Genomic DNA, 20676 nt, shown 5'->3' on the forward strand with positions numbered 1-20676 from the left:
GTCTCGAACCCATGGGCTCAGGCAATCCACTCACCTTGGCCTCCCAAAGTGCTGGGATTACGGGCTGAGCCACTGAGCCTGGCTGAACCTATTGTTTTTAATTAAAGTCAGGTGCCTTGCCCTGGCCCTGTTCTGTCTCCTCCTTTGGTGAGGTGTGAGGCCCTGTTTATGGTTGGGGTCAGCTGGGCCCAGAGCCCAGTGCTCTGCCCCACCCTCATTGCGCTGCTTGGTTTTGCAGGAAGTACCCCCCACAGCTGGAGGCGTTGCTGGACCTGAGGCAGCACAGTTCCCAGGAAGCACCATCAATCTGCGGGACCTGCAGTGACGGCAGCCCCTTCCAGAATATGCCTTCCTGGAGTCTTGGATGACATGACCTGTGGGTTGGGGAGACCCCTACTTGGTTTCCATTCAGAAGACCAGCCTAGTTCTTTTGAGACTTTGGGTGCATTTATTGAAGATGTTTTCCTTCTGTTTCGCCAGGAGCCTGTTTGGGTTATACTCTTTGAAACTGCCTTTGCAAGCAAAGTGTTTAAGTGGAGCAGGGATTGTTCTCAGCGAGGCTGCACATCATAGCTCTCCCATTCCCCGTTGGATCTGAGCTGTGCAATATTTGTTGCATTTAAAAAAAAAAGATTTCTGCAGGAAGTAGGGTAGAGTTCAGGCCCCCTAGTCAAATACAACTTGATCTGTGGTAAAACCAAGTGAGGTGTTTTAGCACTTTGCAACTGAGATTTCCCATTCTCCCTTTCTGAGAGCTATTGTATCAGGCCGCTTCCCAGCACTATGGATAGCATTTGTGGGTGTGTTGGTTTTGCCACACTGGAGAGCCAAGGTAGTCTCATTGCTACAGCGAAGCCAAATTTTAGCCCATGTCTGGCTGAGCAGGCGGGCAGCTAGTTTTAAGGAAGATGATGGTGTGGGAGGGCCACCTCTGTGGCCTGTGGGTGAGCCTCTTCTTAGACCTTAGAGTGCAGAGTTAGGGATGGTAGAGTTGAAAGTTAATTTTTCTAAATTCTGTATTTGGGCTTATATATTAATGGCAAATAATAACTTGACAGTGGTTTATAAAGTGATGTTTTGGATGCTATAAATGATGTATAGGGCTGTGATAATGGTTTGTGTATGTTTTGTTGTTGAGGTTGAAGATGTGCATATAATACATCAAGGCATGTTTTGATCGAGTGAAACCTGTCTTACAAAAGGAGACAGGCTGATCCCCGAGCACATATTTACTTGTTAGTTACTGGACTGGACATAGGGTCACTCAGAAATGCTTTTTTTCCTTTACCTTTTGAAGTGTGTGTTTATTCAGATGCAGTTTTGGTTCTCAGACTAGGAATCCTCAAAACTCTTGCTCCTTTCTTTGTTTCTTGAACTTGGGGGCTTGGGTTTTGGGAATGACATCAAGTCTGAGCGTGAGTCCTGCTGATTGATCTGAGGCCCTGTCCCCAGGTGCTGCTCCCCTGGAGGAATTCACACCCCATTTGTAAATGGGTCCTTTCCTTTCCGTGCTGTTACACACAGGGCCAGGGGCTGAATGGCTCACTGGGCTGGCTCCGCAGTCCCCAGGAACGCCCTCTGGGAGGCATGTCACCGGCTTTTCTCCCACATGCCCCCCCGGAGCGCGCTCCACAGTGCCTGGGACTGGCTGCTGGTTCTCTGGGCACTAAGATTCCCTGTGGTGACAGGCCCAAGTCCTGGCACAAATGAATAAAAGTTGTAGTCATGCACTGAAGGCTTCACCTTGCTGAACTCAGGAATTGTGTGAACTGTGTTGAAGTAACTGTTCCTCCTCCATTGGTCGTGACAGCCCCCTTCATGCGCCTGGCTGGCTGCTTGCGATTCTCTTGTCCGCACTGGGGCTGATGCCATACTGCATCCCAGCGTGGAACCGGCTTTGTCTTTTTCCAGGCAACCATTTTAGGTGCGAGCCCAGTTGCTGCTCTTTCCCTCCAGCATGCTTAGGGTTAAGGGCTAGAAGGGAGGGACTTGAGACTTGGTGACAGGGGCTGCTTCCTTGAACAGGCCTCAGGACACCAGGGAGACATGTGTTTATTCAGGGAGTAAGGGGGCACATAACAAGAGACCAAGAGGTCTCAGTCTGGGCCCACTCGAGACCCAGCCCAGATTCTCTGCTGACACCTTGGCTAAAAAGCCTTTAGCCAGACCAGCTGTGAAAGTTAAGTGAAGAAATACAGCAGCTCTTCCTTTTCCTTGTCCATCAGCATGTGCTCAGACTCCTGCTTGGTCTTGGGGGCTGGAGGCTGGGAGCGACATACCAGCTTCCTGCCTTTCTGCAGAGAGAATGGACCTGGTGAGCCTGTGCTCTCCATATTCCCACACCAGGGTGTCCCAGGGGTGCTGGGATGCCCACTCACTTCTGCCCCCAGCCTGGCAGGCTGAGAGCTGGAGTGACTGTGATGACCTAGGAGTGTGGTCTACCCAGCGTTTACCAGGCCTGCCCCATGAGCACCACCTCTCAGATGGCGGCACTGGGGATACCTGGAAACGGACTGGGAAACACTGGGCTACTAAACAGAGTGAGCCCATTTCCTTGGCTGTGGGCATGCTGGAGACTCTGCAGTGTTTGTCCTTCCCTGAGTGGTGGCATGGAGTGCTGGCCTGTTCAGCAGAAAGCCTGCCAGCCTCATCAATCTGTGGGCCATGCTCGGCTGTGGGCCTGCTTAGGGACCCTGCTTCCTGGTGCCAGGGCCAGAAGGCTGGTGGCTGCTCCAGCCATTCACCATGGGGGTGGCGGCCTTGGGCCCCAGTGACAGGCAATGAGCTTGATTTGGGATCTGGTTGGAGTGGGGGTGGGACAGACCCAGGGGCTGAGCAGCTCCTGCCAGCTCTGTGAGGTGACTGCACCTGGCTGGGGTGACCAGGCACAGCTGAGCCAGTCTCCACTGGGAGTGTGTTTGCAGGAAGGAGGAGCCAGCATGGGCCTTGGGAGGGCAACTTTGGGGAGGACAGCCTGGAGAAAGCAGGTCCTAGGAGAGGAGGGCAGCCTGCAGGCCAGTGGGCCTGGCAATAGGAGCACCTGCTCCATCCTGGCCTTGCTCTGAAGGCAGCCCACCTCCCTCAGAACCTGGGTTACTGCTTGCAGGAAGGGGGGTATTGGGATCTCAGGCTGTGGGACCCCAACCCCTCAGCCTGCTGTGCTATCTTGGAATCCCCTCCAGCGGTGGCCTCAGGGCGACCTGCCCACCTTCTTCTTGATCTGGGCCTGGGCCCGGGCCCGGGCCCGCTGCAGACGCTCCTCCTGCAGCATCTTCTGCATCAGGAGCTTCTCTTCCCGAAGTCTGGGTGGAGGAGATGGCACTGAGGACTGGAGGTGCTGCCACATCCTTTTCTCAAGTAGCAGGCCAGTCTTCCCCCAAGAAAATTCCCAGCAGCCCTCCACCTCCCTTGCCAGGTCAGGGCCTTGCCACCTACCCAGAGTCAAGTACCACTGCTTCTGGCCACCATGGCTGGGGCCTCCCATGGGGGATTAGCTAAGGCTTGTCAAAGCTGAACCCCCAGAGGCACATTTCCCTGGATCTATTTCCTTGTCCCTGGGCTGTGTACTCAAAGCACCTGCCAATGTGGAGGCTTGGTGTCCAGCTAGGGCAATATCTATCACTCCTTTCCGTGTGTACTTCCAGTCATCAAACCTTTGCCCAGTGCCCCCTCCAAGGAAGGCGCCAGGGACCCAGAGAAGCCCCAGTGCTTGTGGCAACAGATGGATGTTTGCAGATGGCCGTGTCTCAGGGCCCTGCACAGACGAGTGGATGAGCCAGGCAACCTACAGGCCAGAGGAGCCACGACCCCAGCTCACCCAGCCTGTCCACTGTCCTGGCAGTTGGTGAGCTGGCACTCACCTGCCCTTCCACTTGCCTCCAGGCTAGAGTTCCTGGAGCCCTGCAGCCTCTGCACCCCACCCTCTGCTCCTCTAGCAAACTCTATTGCAGCTGCACCTAACTCCCCAGGACTCTGGCAGCTGCCTTCGACCTCAGCCTCTAGCACCTCCAGTTAACTTAAAGGGGAAGAATCTAGCCAGACCCTACCTAGCCCTGTTTGCCCCCTGCTTAAAACCCCTAACAAGTATTCCTTGTCCTCAGTATCTAGGCTGTGCTGGTCACACCCTCACTGAGCTCCAGTTCTAGACCCTGTCCCTTCCTGAGCCTCCTGACCACATTACCAGTCACTGTCATTTCCTCCAGGAAGTCTTCCCTAACCCTCCCCCAGCTGAGTTTGATACCCCCTTTAGATGCCCCCAAGTTCCTGGCTTCCATCTGTTGTAGCATGGAGCATCAGGGGCCCTGTCTACCTTGGCTGGGGAGCTCTGTGGCGGTAGGGCCAGCATCTGCCCTCTGCCCTCAGAGCTAGCTGGAGCTGGGCCTGGGACTCACCTCACACGCCGCTCCTTCTCCTTGACCTTCTCGGCCTGCTCGATCTTGACCTGCGGCATGCGCTCCAGATTCTCGAGCAGCTTGTCCAGCTGGTGCTCGATGAGGGTCAGCATCTGCACAGTGCCCAGGTTGGCCTCCTGCTGGGTGCCGATGCAGTGCTGGTACACGTCTAGCACCTTGCGGCTCAGACTCTCCAGAAGCTCATCCTGGGGAGGAGGGCAGCCTGCAGCTGGGCGGCTAGCAGGTCTGCAGCCGGCCCCCACTTGACCCACTCTGCATTCGGTCTGACCCAAGGGTACATTCGGTCTGACCCAAGGGTGGGGAGCAGCCAGTGGGCACTCCAGGGCCAGCCCACACACATCGGGAATTCAGAGAACATGAGTTCAAACAGACCTTGAAAGGCTACAGGTTTTTTTCAGCCGGAGCAGTCCTGTATGGTCAGACAGATCCTGGGTTTCAGCCCCCACTGGGGCTCATGCCTGTGCCTTGGCCCCTCCCCCAGCTGTCTCAGCTAGCTTACCAAGGCCTGGTCCTCTTCCAGGGAGCCCTGCACTGACCCTGGTTCCCCACAGGGCCACATTCTGTGTGACCCTGGGCAGGTGAACTCCCCTCCCTGAGGCTAAATGTCCCTTTCTGACATTTGGAAAACAGGAATTAGATCCTGCCACGTGGAAAGTGTGAGGAGTTGGAGACAGATGTCTCCACCCAGGCCTGGGACACAGCGAGTGCCCAGTGAAGTCCAGCCTTGTCAGGGACACACTGCGGCATCCCATGTGCCCAGCCCGGTGCTGGCACACAGCAGGCACTTGAGAGCATCACAGCGAGTTAGGAAGCTGGCCTGTGTGAGGTGCAACCCCAGCTGCGCTCAGGATGAGAGTGTGCTGAGCCCTTGGCCTACTCTGGCTCCTGCTGCCTAGAACATTATTGGCATCTGTTCCCTCAGAATTCTCTCACTCTCCCAGCCCAGCTCAGGGCACACTATTCCCTTCTCAGGGTTGCTTTGCCAGACAGTGTGTGTGCTTAAGAAGCAGACAGATTTGTTGGATGAAAGAACGAAAGAATGAACGAGGTGTGGGCAGCCCAGCCAGCATGAGCATCAGGACATAGGTGGCTCCTCCAGGTGGCACACTGTGGTTGGCCACAGAGCCCAGGAGGTGGCTGCCCTGCCAGCTGTCCTGAGGGCTGAAGGATCACAAGTGCCAGATGTCTGCATGCCCAGGAGGTCAAAAATGCTGCCAAAATGTAGGGGGGAGCTTAAGGTCTTTAACAACATTAAAGAAAATAACAGTTTTGTTGGGTGGCAGCTGCAGTGCCACCTCCCCCTCCCCCCAGGGAACTGTCAGAGCTCCTCCATCAAGTTCTGGGGCCCTTCTCTGGGCCTGGGTCACCCCACTCCTGGGCCTCTTTTTGTTTTGTTTTTTTTTGAGTTGGAGTCTCACTCTGTCGACCAGCCCAGACTGGAGTGCAGTGGCCGCTCCCGGCCACCGCAGCCTCGACCTGCTGGACTCCAGCGATCCTTCTGCCTCAGCCTTCCAAGTAGCCGGAACTACAGGCGTGTGCTACCACTCCCAGCTGATTTTTTGATTTATTGTAGAGATGAGTTCTTGCCAAGTTTCCCAGGCGGGTCTCGAACCTATGGGCTCAGGCAGGGGCCTACCTCTTGATCGCCTTGGTATTCGCCGAAGTGGAAGACTCGGGCTTTGAGCTCCAGCTCAGCGGCTGTGTCCTCCTCCTTGGTGATGGACAGCATCATTGTGGTGATCCACTGCTTCAGCTGGTTGATTTCCCTGTCCCTGGATGGGTTGGGAGAGTGGGGATAGCAGGGCAGAGGGCACCACTCACTCAGCGTGGCCCTGGGCAAGCTGCCTCTCTGAGCCTGACCATGTGGATAGTGTTGTTGCCCTGCCAGCTGTCCTGAGGGTGAAGGATCACAAGTGCCAGATGTCTGCCTGCCCAGGCGGTCAAAAATGCTGCCAAAATGCAGGGGGGAGCTTAAGGTCTTTAACAACATTAAAGAAAATAAAAACAGTTTTGTTGGGTGTAAGTCACAGCAAAATGAACATACCATAGCCTTAGTGTATAATTCAGTAGTTTTTAGTATATCCACTAAGTTATACAACCATCACCATAGTCTAATTTTAGAACCTTCTAATCACCCCAGAAAGAAACCCTGTGCCCATTAGCAGTCACTCCCTATGGTCCCCTCTTCCCCTTGGCCTTAGGCAGCCACCCGTCTACTTTCTGTCTCTGTCCTGGGCGTTTCATGAAAATGGACTCATATACCATGTGGTCTTTTGTGGCTAATTGCTTTCACCCAGCATGATATTTATAAGGTCCATTCATGTCGCAGCGTGTATCAGCACTTTGTTCCTTTGTATAGGGAGTAGTCTTCCATTGTGTGAATAGAACACACTGTGTCTCTCCATTCATCTGTTGGTGGACATTTGTTTCCAATTTTGGCTCTTGGGAATATTGCAGCCGTCGACATTTGTGTGAAGATTTTTGTGAGGACATGTTTTCAGTTCTCTGGGGTGTATGTATGTAAGAGTAGAATTACAACACTCACCTTTCAAGTGAAGTCAAAATTTAAAGAATCTTCACAATCATTATGGTACAGACACTGACCATGATACATCAAGGTTTCCTGAGTGGGAATGGCAGCTCTTAGGCCGGCAGGGGCCAACCAGTGCCCGGTAGCTGCATGCACGTCCTCGACTTGAGGACATAGACATCAACAACTCTGCCAGCAGTGCCTGAGGTGCTACCCCTGATAGTGATTTCCATCAGGCTCTCCCCCTGCTTACTGACAGAACCTTCTGACATTTTCTCTGTCTAATGTACAGTTCCACAGGCTGCTGTTCCTCCTCTGCTCCTCAGGGGTCTCGTCCATCAGCTACAGGAGTGTGGGCCAAAGCTCCCAGCAGCTCCCTATGCTGCACTTGCCTGTGGGGCCCGTGGTGGAGACCAGAAAGCTGTGAGTGTAAGGTGTTCTAAGCTCATCTGGCCAGTGTGCCTGGGCTGATTGCTCAGAGGTGGGTGGCCAGAAAAGTAGCTACGAGCAGCTCAGAACACACCCCCACCCCTAGGCGCTGGCTGGGATTCACGTGGGAAAACTGGTGAGCACTTCCTGGGTGCCAGACTTTCCCTCTGCAACTGAGTACCCTACTGCAAGAGATGGTGTTTGGGGTTAGCAGTAAGGCTCATAAAGGGTGCATGATTGCATTGTGCTTTAATCCACTTTGAGTAGGGGTTTTTAGTTCCTTCACAGTCACTGCCTTAACTGGTAAGTTTGATCCTACAGCTGGACCTGTGTTGCTTCTGGCTTTGCGGTCTCATCTTCTGTTACAGAGACTAGGTTTTCCTTATTCTCTGGTTATTTAAGAAACAGATTTTTTTTTTTCTTCTTGCTAGTTACCTTTCTTTTTGAAGAGTCCTACTGCAGTAAGTTAGCTTTAAATTGAAAATTCTTGGGCCATATATTTTCTCCTCAAAGTAGATTATTGTAGGGGTTGAAGACATGATTAGAGCAGCAATGATGTCAAACAAACAAACAAACAATGTAGTTTAAACGACCATACCACCAACTCACATGAAAACAGAGGTGTGAGGGACATGTTGCTCAGAGTTGGTCCTTGGATCAATCTGGGCGTCACCTGCACATTTGTCAGAAATGCAGTCTCAGACTTCAACTCAGGCCTACTGAATCAGAAACTTCATTTTAAGGTCCCCAGGGGATTCCAGTACACATAAAGTCTGGGAAGTACTTCACAACTTCTCAGTGACAGTTTTTGTTTTTTTTTTAATGGACTGCAAGAGAGAAGACAGAGGGAAATCTATAGGTTGGAAGGAATCTAGAGACAGCAAAGGAATGATGTCAGCAAGATGGAGGAACAGGAGATCCCCTGCTCTTGTCCACAGAAACACCAATTTGACAACCATCCGTGAATGAAGATGTCTCTGTAAGAGCTCCAGAATGCAAGGGATAGGTTATAGCACCTAGTGGAGCACAAAAACTTAGAAGAGTCACTTTAAAGAGTTTTGCTTTGCCCATGTCACCTCTACTGGCCACTGCAGTGCTGAGAAAGAGTCTATTGGCTAGTAATGTCTCCTTTGGAAGGAAGAGAGAGCAAGGTGGAACCCCAGGTTCCCAAGCATTTTGGGGTGCTTCCCAAGGGGTCCATTTCTGACTCACCTCAGCTACAGCGTTGGTAGAGTTAGTATGGTTGCACCCAGGGAAGCTAGTAACAACAACAGAAAAGTGGGGGACAGGCTCACAGCACCCTCTGTGCAGATCTTGGTGGAAGACTTCACCTGCCTGCAGACTATGGACCCTGGCAGCAGACCCTGCCCACAGACCCCACCAGCCCACTCATGCAGAATCTCTGGCTGAGCCAGCTCCAGAAGATCTTTCCTTGCTAAAGCCAGTCTGTTAAGACTGGTAGAGGCAACTACTTCAAAGATGTGGAAACTAACACAAGGCTACAAGGATCATGAAGAATCAGGGAAATATGACACCACTGAAGTAACCTAATAAAACTGCAGTAGTTGACACTAAAGAAACAGACATTAACTACCTGATAAAGAATTCAAAATAGTTTTCTTAGGTAGGTCAGTGGGCCATGCCTGTAGTCCCAGCAATTTGAGAATTGCCTGAGTCCATGGGTATGAGACCAGCCTGGGCAACATAAGACCTCGTCTCTGCAATTAAAAAAAAATATTAGCCAGATGTGGTGGCGCATGCTGTAGTTGAGAAGGTTGAGGTGGAAGGATCACCTGAGCCCAGCATGTTGAGGCTGCAGTGGCTGTGAGCATGCTACGACACTCCAGCCTGGGTGACAGTGAGACTTAAACTAAAAAAAAAACAAAAAAAAGAATTGTTTTATGGAATTTCAGAAAACTATAAGAGAATACAGACAACTAAACAAAGTCAAGAAAACAATACAGGAACAAATGAGAAGTTCAACAAAGAAACAGAAACCATAAAACAAATCCTAGTGCTGAAGGATGCAATAACTGAACGGAAAAAATTTAAGAGAGCTTTAATAGCTGACTAGACAAAGCTGAAGAAAGAATCAGTGAACTCAAAGACAGGTCATATGAAATTAGCCAGTTAGAGACTGAAAAGAAAAAAAAGGAAAAGAAAACCTATGAGATGTATGGACACCATCAACTGAAACAATATATGCATTATGGAGGTTTGAGAAGAAAAAATGAAAAGACAGAAAGCTTATTATTCTAATTTTTTAAAACTTTTTTATTTTTATTTTTAAATTAGAGATGAGGACTTGCTATGTTGCCCAGGCTGGTTTTGAACTTCTGGGCTCAAGCAGTCCTCCTACCCCTCAGCCTCCCAAAGTGCTGTGATTACAGGTGTGAGCTACCACACTCGACCTTAATTTTATTTTTTTATTGATACATCATAGATGTACATATTGCTGCATATATGTAATATTAATATTTTCATATAATTGATAAAGATAAAAATCAGTTAATTTAAATATTTGGCTTTATGCTAAAAACGTTTGAATTATTCTCTTCTAGCTATTTTTATGAGATTGGGTGCCTTCAGGGTGGTATGACTGTAGACCTCATCTAGCTATTTTGAAATATACAATTGATTATTGGAGACTCTAGTCACCCTACTAATCTATCAAACACTAGGTCTTACTTCTATCAAACAGGATATTTGTGCCCAATAATCAAGAAACTTTATTTAAAGAAATAATGACTGAAATATTCCCACGTCTGGGGAGGAAAATGGGCATCTAGATTCTTGAAGCCTAAAAATTCCCAAACAGGTGGAAACTAAGAAGTCTACCCTGGGACAGATTATAATTGTCAAAAGTCAAAGAGAATTTTGAAAGCAGCAAGAGAAAAGCAACTCGTCACATAGAAGGGAACTGCCTTAAGACAATCACTGGTTTTTTGAAACTTGTAGCACTGAAAGGGAAAAAAAAGGCTAAAGAAGAAAAAAAAAGAATGCTGTACCCAGCAAAACTATCCCTTAAAAAAACGAGCTAAAGATTTTCCAAGATAAACAAAACCAAAAGGAGTTAATTACCCACTAGACCTGCCTTACAAGAACTCAAGGGAGTTCTATAAGTTGAAACAAAATGTTGCTAAGTAGCAAAATGAAAGCACATTTTAAAAAAATCTCAAGATAGAGGCAAACATAGAGACACGGAATATTGTAATACTGTTATGGTGGCACACAAATGACTTTTAACCCTAGTATAGAAGTTAAAAGACAAAAGTATTAAGTATAACTATAAACACAAAAGATTGTAAGTACAATAAAAATTGTAAAATATGACATTAATAGCATAAGGCGGGGAGAAAGTATAGAGAAAGTGTAGAGAGGTTTTATATGTGACAGAAGATAATTTATTATCAGCTTAGAAGAGACTTAAAAGTCTCTACCATGATGCAAGTCTCATGGTAATTACAGGGGAAAAAAACTACAGTAGATAACTGTAGGGGATACAAATTGGTTTTGGTTACATGGTTGCATGGTGGTGAAGAAGTCTGGGCTTTTAGTGTACCCACCACTCCCACCTGTGTACACTGTACCCAATAGGTGACTTTTCATTCCTTCACCCCTTATTCCGTTTCCCTTCTGAACCTTCAATGTCCATTATACCATTCTTCATGCCTTTGCAGATGCTTAGTTTAGCTCCCATTTATTATTGAGATCATGCGGTGTTTGTTTTTCTCTTCCTATGTTAGTTCACTTAGGATGATGTTCTTCAATTCCACCCAAGTTGCTGCAAAAGACACCATGTCATTCTTTTTGATGACTGAATAGTATTTCATAATGTACATATACCACATTTTCATTATCCACTGAACAGTTGATGGGCATTTAGGTTGATTCCACATCTTTGCAATTGTGAACTGTACTGCAGTGAACATGTGAATGCAGGTGTCTTTTTTATATAATAATTTATGTTTCTTTAGGTAGACTAATAGTGCGATTGCTGGATCAAATGGTAGATCTAGTTTTAGATATCTGAGAAATCTCTGTACCACTTTGCAAAGAGGTTGTACTAATTCACACTCCCACCAACACATCCATGCCAGCATCTATTGTTTTTTGATTTTTTAATAATGGCCATTCTGACTGGTGTAGGGTGGTATCTTATTGTGGTTTTAATTTACATTTTTTTGATGATGAGTGATGTTGTGTATTTTTTCCATAGATCTGTTGGCCATTTCCATATCTTCTTTTAGGAAATATCTGTACATGTCATTTGCCTACTTTTTAATGAGCTATTTGCTTTTTTCTTGCTGATTTGTTTGAGTTATTTGTAGAGTCTGATACTAGTTCTTTTGTTGATTATTTTTTTTGCTGTGCAGAAGCTTTCTAGTTAAATTAAGTCCCACTTATTTATTTTTGTTTTTGTTGCATTTGCTTCTAGGGTTTTAGCCATAAATTATTTGCCTAGGCCAATGTCCAGAGGAGTTTTTCCTAGGTTTTCTTTTAGGATTTTCATAATGTCAGATCTGACATTTACATCTTTAATCCATCTTGAGTTAAATTCTGTATATGGTGAGAGATAGGGATCAAGTTTCATTTTTCTGCTTGTAACTATCCAATTTTCCCAGCACCATTTGTTAAACAGGGTGTCCTTTTCCCAGTGTATGTTTTTGTTTGCTTTCTCAAAAATCAGTTGGTTGTAGGAATTTGGGTTTATTTCTGGATTTTCTGTTCTGTTCCATGTGTCTGCTCTTATACCAGTACTATGCTGTTTTGGATACTACAGCCTTATAGTATAAATTGAAGTCAGGTAATGTGATGCCTCCAGCTTTGTTCTTTTTGCTTAGGATTGTTTTGGCTATTCTGGCTCTTTTTTGGTTCCATATGAATTTAAGGACTGTTTTTTCTAATTCTGTGAAAAATGACATTGGTAGTTTGATAGGGATTGCTTTGAATGGGTAGATTATTTTGGGTAATATGATCTTTTTTAAACAATGTTGACTCTTCCAATCCATGAGAATGGAATGTTTCTCCTTTTATCAGTATTTTGTAGTTCTCCCTTGTAGAGATCTTTCACCTCCTTGTTTAAACATATTCTTAGGTATTTTTGCTTTTTGGCTGCTATTGTAAATGGAATTGAATTCTTGATTTGATTTCCACAGCTTGGGTGCTATTGGTATATAGCAGTGCTACTGATTTGTGTGTGTTTTGTATCCTGAAACTTTACTAAATTCATTTATCAAGTCCAGGAGGAGACTTTAAGGATTCTCTAGGTATAAGATCATATTATCAGCCTACAGAGATAGTTTGATTTCTACTTTTTCCTATTTTGATACCCTCTGTTTCTCCGTCTTGGCTGATTGCTCCAGCACTGTGTTGAATAGGAGTGGTGAAAATGAACATCTTTGTCTTGTTCCAGTTCTGAGGAGGAATGCATTCAACTTTTCTTCATTCAGAACGAAACTGGCTGTGAGTTTGTCATATATGACTTTTATTATTAAAGGACTGTTCCCTTTATGCCTATTTTGTTGAGGATTTTTATTATGAAGGGATGCTGGATGTTATCAGATGCTTTTTCTGCACTTGTTGAAATGATCATATAATTTTTGTTTTGAATTCTGATAATGTGGTGATCACATTTATTGACTTGCATATGTTGAACCATCCTTGCATCCCTGGGATAAAACCCACTTGGTCATGGTAGATTTTTTTTAAAATTATGATTATTCATGTGTTGTTGAATTTAGTTTGCTAATATTTTGTTGAGAATTTTTGCATCTGTGTTCATCAGCAATATTGGTCTGAAGTTTTTTTGTGTATGTGTCTTTTCTTGGCTTTGATATCTGGGTGATATTGACTTTATAGAATGAGTTAGGGAGAATTTTCTCCTCTTCAATCTTATGGAATAGCTTCAGTAAAAATAGTCCTAGTTTTTTGAAAGTCTGGTAGAATTTGGCTATTAGTGCATCAGGTCCTGGAGTTTTAGAGATTGGGAGACTTTTAGTTACTGTTTCAATTTTGCTACTTGTTTCTGGTTTGCTCAGTAATTTTATTTACTCCTGATTCAAGGTTGGGGGTTATATATTTCCAATTTTATCCATTTCCTCTAGATTGTCTGGTTTGTTTGTATAAAGGTATTCATAATAATCTCAGATGACCTTTTGTATTTCCATTGTATCAGTTGTTATGCCTCCATTTTCATTTTTGATTGAGCTAATTAGAATCTTCTGTCTTCACTTCTTAATAGATCTAGCTAGTGGTCTATCATTTTTGTTTATCTTTTCAAAGAACCGACTTTTTGTTTAATTGATCCTTTGTACTTTATATTTCAATTTCATTTAGTGCTGCTCTGATTTTCATTATCTCTTCTTCTACTAAGTTTGGGTTTGTTTGTGTTTTTCTAGTTCCTTGAGGTGTTGTGACATTAGGTTGTCAATATGCAATCTTTCAGTCTTATTAATATAGGCCTTCAGTGGTATAAACTTTCTTCTGAGCACAGCTTTGGCTGTGCCCTAGAGGTTTTGATAACTTGCTTCAGTGTTGTCATTCATTTTCAAGAATATTTATAGATTTCCATCTTGATTTCATTGTTGACCCAAGGATCATTCAGCAGCAGATTGTTTAGCTTCTGTGTTTTTGGTTGGTTCCACAAGTTCTTCTTGGTGTTACTTCTAATTTATTCCACTATAGTCTTAGAAGGTGGCCTAATATAATTTTGATTATTTGAATCTATTGAGACTTGATTTGTGGCCTATCATATGGTCTATCTTGGAGACTGTTGCATGTGTTGATGAGAAAAATGTGTATTCTATAGTTTTAGGGTGGCATGTTCTGAAGATATTTGTTAGTTCCATTTGCTCTTGGGTCCATTTAACTCCACTCTTTCTTTGTTCTCATTCTGCCTTGATGATCTGTCTATTGCTGTCAGTGGAGTGTTGAAGTCTCCTACTGTTATTGTATTGCTGCCTGTCTCTCCCTTTTTAGGTCTAGTAGAATTTGTTTTCTAAAGCTAGGGGCTCTGGTGTTAGGTGTATATATATTTAACCCTTTGCACTCAGATGTCCCCTTTCAGGGGACATAAAAGATTGCTGGTGATTATACAGGACAAACTTATGCAAGTACAAATTTGAAGCTTTCCATCAAATTTCACAAAAAAAGCAAATAAAGAGATGGAATATACACTGAGCTCTGACCAATCAGTTGAAAAGTGGATTTCAGGAATCACAGGTATATCCTTCCACATCTTCAAACAACAGACTGGATAATAAATTACATATTTTAATGTGGGAGGAAGAAAATGAGACTGCATTATCTGCTTGAATAGAAAAACATCAGGTGGAAAACATAAAAAAAATTACTGTTGCACAGTATGTATCAATGAACCTGCAGTGCATGGTTAGTGACTGTTTCACATAGTACCACACATTAGAAAAATATATGATATAAAATTTTGATTTTTTGGCATAAATAAGTTTCTCAATGTCAAAAATTCCATCATAAGCCAAATATCATTACAATAAAGTAATTGGTCCCAACACTATACTATTTAATATAAAGTAATTAGTTTTTCACTATATTGTAAAAACGTGTGGTCAAGTTGTTGGTAGGTGATCCACAAGATGTCTCTGAGTGCAAAGGGTTAAAATTGTTATATCTTCTTGTTGGATTGATCCCTTTATCATCATATAAAAATCATCTTTGTCTCTCTTTACTATTGTTAAAGTCTGTTTTATCTAATCTGAGAATGACTACTCCTGTTCATTTTTGGTTTCCATTTGTGTGGAATATCTTTTCCCATCCTCTACCTTGAGTCTATAGGAGTCTTTATGCAATAAGTGTGTCTTTTAAAGGCAGCAGATACTTGGATTGTATTTTTTTATCCATTCTGCCAGTCTATATCTTTTAAGTGGGACATCGAGACCATTTACATTCAGGGTTAATGAGGTACTATTTCATTAATCATGCTTGTTGTTATCTGGTTGCTTTATTTTATCTATCTATTTATTATTTTCTCTGTTGTGTTGGTGTTCTATAAACCCTGTGAGCTTTATGATTTCCAGTGTTTTTTTTAATTGGTGTATTTTGACCTTTTGTTCCAGTGTATAGAACTCCTTTGGGTATTTCTTATAAAGCCAGTCTAGTGATGATAAATTCCCTTAGTGTTTGCTTTTCTGAGAAAGACTTCCTTTCTCCTTCATTTATGAAACTTAGTTTTGTAGGGTACAGGATCCTTGGCTAGCTATTATTCTGTTTGAGAAGATAAAGATGGGGCCCAATCCCTTCTGGCTTATAGGATTTCTTTTGAGAAGTCTGCTGTCAATCTGATGGCTCACCTTTGTAAGTTATTTGATGCTTTTGTTTCACTGCTCTTAAAATTATTTCCTTCATGCTACCTTTGCATAACAGATGATTATATGCCTTGGGGAATTACCTTTTTGTAATGAATCTTCTGGGGCTTCTTTGGGCGTCTTGTATCTGGGTGTTTAAACCTCTAGCAAGAACCAGGGAAATTTTCCTCCATTATCATATCAAGTAGATTTTCCAAACCTGTTGCCTTCTCTTCCTCAGGAAAGCCTCTAATTCTCAGGTTTGGATGTTCTACATGATGCCACATTTCTTGGAGACTTTGTTCTATTTTCTTGATTCTTTTTTCTTTATTGTTGTCTGGGTTAATTCAAAAGCTGACTACGAGTTCTGAGATCTTTTTTTGTGCTTCCTCTAGTCTGCCATTAAAGCTTTCCACTGCATTTTGACTGTTTTATTTCCAGAATTTTACCTAAATGATTGCAATCTAAATGATTCTTTCATTTCCAGAATTTCAGTTTGTTTTTATTTTAAGATGCCTATGTCTTCAGAGAATTTTTCATTCATGTCCTGCATAGTTTTTAAAATTCTTTGTGGTTTCCAACTTTCTCCTGAATCTCACTGAGCAATTTTATAATCAACCTTTTGAATTCTGTCTCTGGAATTTCAAAGATATCATTTTGGTTAGGATCCCTTGCTGAAGAGTTAGTATGGTCTTTTGGAGCTGTTGAAGAACCTGTTTTTTTCATATTATCATAATTATTTTTCTGGTTCCTTCTTATTTGGGTAGACTGTTTCTTCTTATCTGAGGTTGGTAGGGGGCTGACAGACTCTGTAGGTTTACCTTGGTTTTAAATATAGCCTCGGCATGGTGAGCTTCTCAAGTGCCAACTGTGGTGGTCCTGTACTGGGTACCTGCACAGGCTCAGAGCATCCTGAGTAGCCCAGGTGGCTTGGATAGTAGTGTTGCTGGGTTGTGGGATCAGAACTCCAGCCAGGAGGTGGTGCTTGTGGGAGGGAACCACAAGCTATGAGTTTTCTGCCTGGTTTGTGTTGGTACAATGAAGTGCCTGGTTTACCCAGGCAGTGGGCAGGGCTATGGGGATTATCCAAGTTCTCTGTTTTGAGCCTTCAAGACGGATGCAGGGGGTGGTAGGGGGGGGAGCATAAACTCTCTGCTTTTGTGCACTCTTGGCTACTGCAGTGGGGATTGAGAGAGAGTCTCCCGCCACTAGGGTAAATGCTGTTGTGCTGAGGCTGCACAAAAGGATTTGCCTTGGGAGTGAACGGTTACTATGGCAACAAGTCCCACCTAGCTCCCTCCACCTTAGTCCCAGGCAGTCTGCCTTCTGAATGTCAATGTGCAGCTAGCCTCAGGTGTTTTCACAACAGCTCACCCCAGCCAGAATTGTCTGCCACCTCAGAGTATGTCCTTTGGGCCCATCCCCATGCGGACAGGCTAGAAGACCACTGTCAAGGGATGAGTTCCTGAGATAGGGTGGCTGGAGCTTCTTAAGGCTTTTTTTTCCCCCCTGCATGCACCACTTAACATGGGTTTTGGCAGAGAATGGCCATGGGGCAATGAGTGTCCCATGAGGGACTAGAGTCCCTCAAGGTTCAGAGGGCCCTCTAAGTCTGTGACAGAAACACAGAATTCCTGAATTCCCCTCACTCACCAGAGGCTGCATGTCTTTGCTGTGACCCCAGGAAAAGTCTAGGTGGGTTGTTTGTTTTCACACCAAGTTTTGAGAGCTCTGTGTATTGGCTGTACTTATGTGGGTCAATTGATGGGCTCTGTATTCTGTTCCTTTGATCTATTTGACTGTTCTTTCACCATTACCACACCATCTTTGTTATTGTGGTTTTGAAGTTGGGTAGTGTCACTCCTCCAATTTTCTTGTTCTTTGTCAGCGCTGTGTTGGCTATTCTGGGTCCTTTGCTTCTCCAAATAAACCTTAGAATCAATTAGTCAACACCCGCAAATCACTTCTTGGATTTTGATTGAGAATGCATTGAATCTACAAATAAATTTGGGAAGAACTGACATCATGACAGTATTGAGCCTTCATATCCATGAACATGGAATATCTTTCCATTTATTTAGTTCTTTGATATCATCAGCATTTTGTAGTTTTCCACATATAGATCTTATACATGTTTTGTTAGATTTATACCTTAGTACTTAATTTTCAGGGGTACTAATGTAAATGGTAGTGTTTTTAATCGCAAATGCCACTTGTTCATTGCTAATATATGTGAAAGTTACTGACTTTTGTGTACTGACCTTATTATATCCTGCAACCTTGCTATGACAGCTTATTAGTTCTAAGAGTTTTTTGTTAATTGCTTCAGATGTTCTACATAGACATCCATAGCATCTGTGAACAAAGTTTTATTTCTTCCTTCCCAATCTGTGTACATTTCATTTCCTTTTTTTTGGTCTTGTTGCATTAGCAAGGACTTCCAGTACAATGCTAAAAAGCAGTGGTGAGAAAAGACATCCTTACCTTGTTTCTGAACTCAGTGAGAAAGCTGCTAGATTTTCACCAATTAGTATATGTTAGCTTTGTGTTTTTTGTGCACGTTCTTTATGAAATTGAGGAAATTCCCTTCTGTTCCTAGTTTGCTGAGAGTTTTTATTATGAATGGGTATTGGATTTTGTTAAATACCTTTTTCATTGATATGTTCATGTTATTTTTCTTCTTTAGCCGGTTGATATGATGGGTTACATTACTTAATTTTGAATATTGAACCAGTCTTGCATACCTGGGATAAATCTAATTTGATCATGGTATATAATTTTTATACATTGTTGGACTCAATATGCTAATATTTTGATAAGGATGTTTGCATCTATGTTGATGAGACATATTGGTTTATACTTTTCTTTTTTTGTAATGTCTTTGTGAAGTTTTGGTATTACGGTCATGCTGGCCTCCTAGAATGAGTTAAGAAGCATTCCATCTGCTTGTATCTTCTGAAAGAGATTGCAGAGAATTGGCATAATTTCTTCCTTAAATATTTTGTAGAATTCACCACTGAACCCATCTGGACCTGGGCTTTTCCTTGTGGAAAGCTATTAATTATGATGTAATTTCTTTAATAGATACAGATCTATTCAGACTGTTCTATATATACTTTTAATTGTAGTTTGATTTTTTCTGAGAAATGGTGATTGAGTTCATGGACGTTAAATGCAGATGGGCTGTAACTCCCCTAGAATAAAAGTATTGGTGTTCTCAGGGATGGCTCCACCATCAGAGCGACTCAGCCAGCTGAAGATCAGCTTCTGGAGGTCACCACTAGTATTCTGCTGCGAGGTGTGTGTGTACCTGCGTGCTTGTGTTGGAGGAGGAGCCTGTCTTCTTGCCAGATTCTCTGGGCATCTGGGAGGCTGCCTGCCTCTCTCCAGCTCTTCTTTCTTTGTGTCTCTGATACCTTCCACTTTCTGGGAAACATGATCTTGTCTGAGAGCTGATGATTTCACTTCATTCTGGAGACTCCTTGCCATGCTGAACCAGGACACAGGTACTCCCCATGGGACACTGAAGCCTCAGCTGGATCCCACCTCAGGAACTCTGCACTTGCTGTTCCCTCTGCCTTTTGCTCTCTTCCCTAGATCTCTGTGTGGCTGGCTTTCTTCCCGCCCCTCAGGAAGTTCTGACCACATGACACCTTCTTCTACAAGCTTTCTCTGCCCCTTCCCATATGCTGCCACCCTCCATTTCAGCCCCTTGCTCAAGCTGCTCCCTTTATTTTCCTCTTAGCACATGTCAGCAGCTACAGGTCAAATCGGTGGGCCCATCTGTTGTGTCTGCTGCCATCAGAAGTCAGTTCCATGATGGCAGGGCTTTGCCTTCTTCTTGCAGAGCTTAGACACAGGTCTGACCCAGAACAGATGTGCAGTGTTTGGGGAGTAAGTGGGGGGGTCTCCTGCTCTGGACAGGCCTCACTGAGTGCCCTAGCCTGACCCTGCCCAGCTCTATGTGGCTGGGTACCTGTGGAGAGGGAATGGGGATGGCTGGCAGCCACACCCAGCAAGAGCCACACCCAACAACAGGCTCAGGTGGGCTTCAACTGAAAGCTGGCTAGCCACCTGCCTTCTGCTGCCTCTGGCCAGAACGGGGGGAGCTGGCATCTCCTTGGGATCTTCCCAGGGCCACTTTGCCATTCTGGATAAGCCTGGTCACCTCTCTCCTTCCAGGCGCCTGCTGTGTTCCAGGCCTGCTCCCCAGAGACCCCAGCCCTGGGTGGCCAGATGGACCGCGCCCATCCCAGCCCCTCCAGGCCCCAGCCCACGTCCTCCTGCTCATAGCTGCTCCTGCTCCTGCCCCTGTTATGCTGCCGACAGCTAAGCAATGTGGGGACACACGGCAGTCCTGAAGGGAGCAGGGCTGGAGGCCTGGCCCTCCGCACTCTTCCTCAGCCGGCTGTGTCCTGTGATGGAGACAGCTTCCAGCCCCTTCCAAGCCAGTGGCAGCCGGGAGCGCCCTCTGGGTAAGGCATGGGCGCCGCCAGGGACCCCAGTGGCCAGGGCCACTGTGGGCCTCCAGCCTACCTCCTGGGCTTCCAGGACACCGGGCAGAACAGAACAGGCCTGGGGCGGGGGAAACCGTCTGCAGGCTCGCCCTACCTTCCCGCTTCCAGGCAGGCTCCGGGCCCAGCTCCAGCCCCAGCTCCGCCGCCCAAGGGGACCCGCCCTCTCCTGGGCCAGCCGCAGCGAGGTTCAGAGGGAGCTTTCCAGAAAACTGCGGCGGGCGGAGGGCGGTCGTGCAGCCTGCCTCCCAGGGCGCCCGCCCGCCCGCGAGGGAGCCGGCCGCCCGCGTGACCTACATGCGCGTCTGGGTGTTTCTGAGGGTGAGGCCCAGCTCTTCCAAGGTCTCCTCGATCTCCTGCGTGTTCTGAATCAGCGACAGGTTCTGCTCCTCCAGATTTGTGAAGACGTCCAGGAGCTGCTGGGGCTCCGTGAAGTAGAGCTGCAGCTCCTGAAACCCAGCGGCGTT

At 45.4% G+C, this 20676-nt stretch overlaps 2 protein-coding genes across 2 annotated transcripts in view; one reads left to right on the forward strand and one right to left on the reverse strand.

Moving 5' to 3' along the window:
* ZXDC (ZXD family zinc finger C) overlaps window positions 1–1112 on the forward strand; it is a 36440-nt gene extending 35328 nt beyond the window's left edge. The window contains exon 9 of the mRNA XM_021719066.1: window positions 239–1112. Coding sequence (XP_021574741.1) covers window positions 239–325 — 87 coding nt within the window. The 3' untranslated portion in view covers window positions 326–1112. The remainder of the gene's footprint in view (window positions 1–238) is intronic.
* Window positions 1113–2089: 977 nt separating this feature from the next.
* The window catches only part of CFAP100 (cilia and flagella associated protein 100), a gene marked incomplete at its 5' end in the record, with an annotated part of 25697 nt that continues 7110 nt past the window's right edge, over window positions 2090–20676 (reverse strand). The window contains 5 exons of the mRNA XM_021719074.1: window positions 2090–2294; window positions 3209–3302; window positions 4392–4597; window positions 6049–6184; window positions 20507–20658. Of these exons, the coding sequence (XP_021574749.1) occupies window positions 2181–2294; window positions 3209–3302; window positions 4392–4597; window positions 6049–6184; window positions 20507–20658 (702 nt within the window). The remainder of the gene's footprint in view (window positions 2295–3208; window positions 3303–4391; window positions 4598–6048; window positions 6185–20506; window positions 20659–20676) is intronic.

The sequence above is a fragment of the Carlito syrichta genome, unplaced genomic scaffold, assembly GCF_000164805.1.
Source record: "Carlito syrichta isolate Samal-C Ts95f unplaced genomic scaffold, Tarsius_syrichta-2.0.1 Scaffold113541, whole genome shotgun sequence".
In the NCBI taxonomy this organism is placed as follows: Eukaryota; Metazoa; Chordata; class Mammalia; order Primates; family Tarsiidae; genus Carlito; species Carlito syrichta.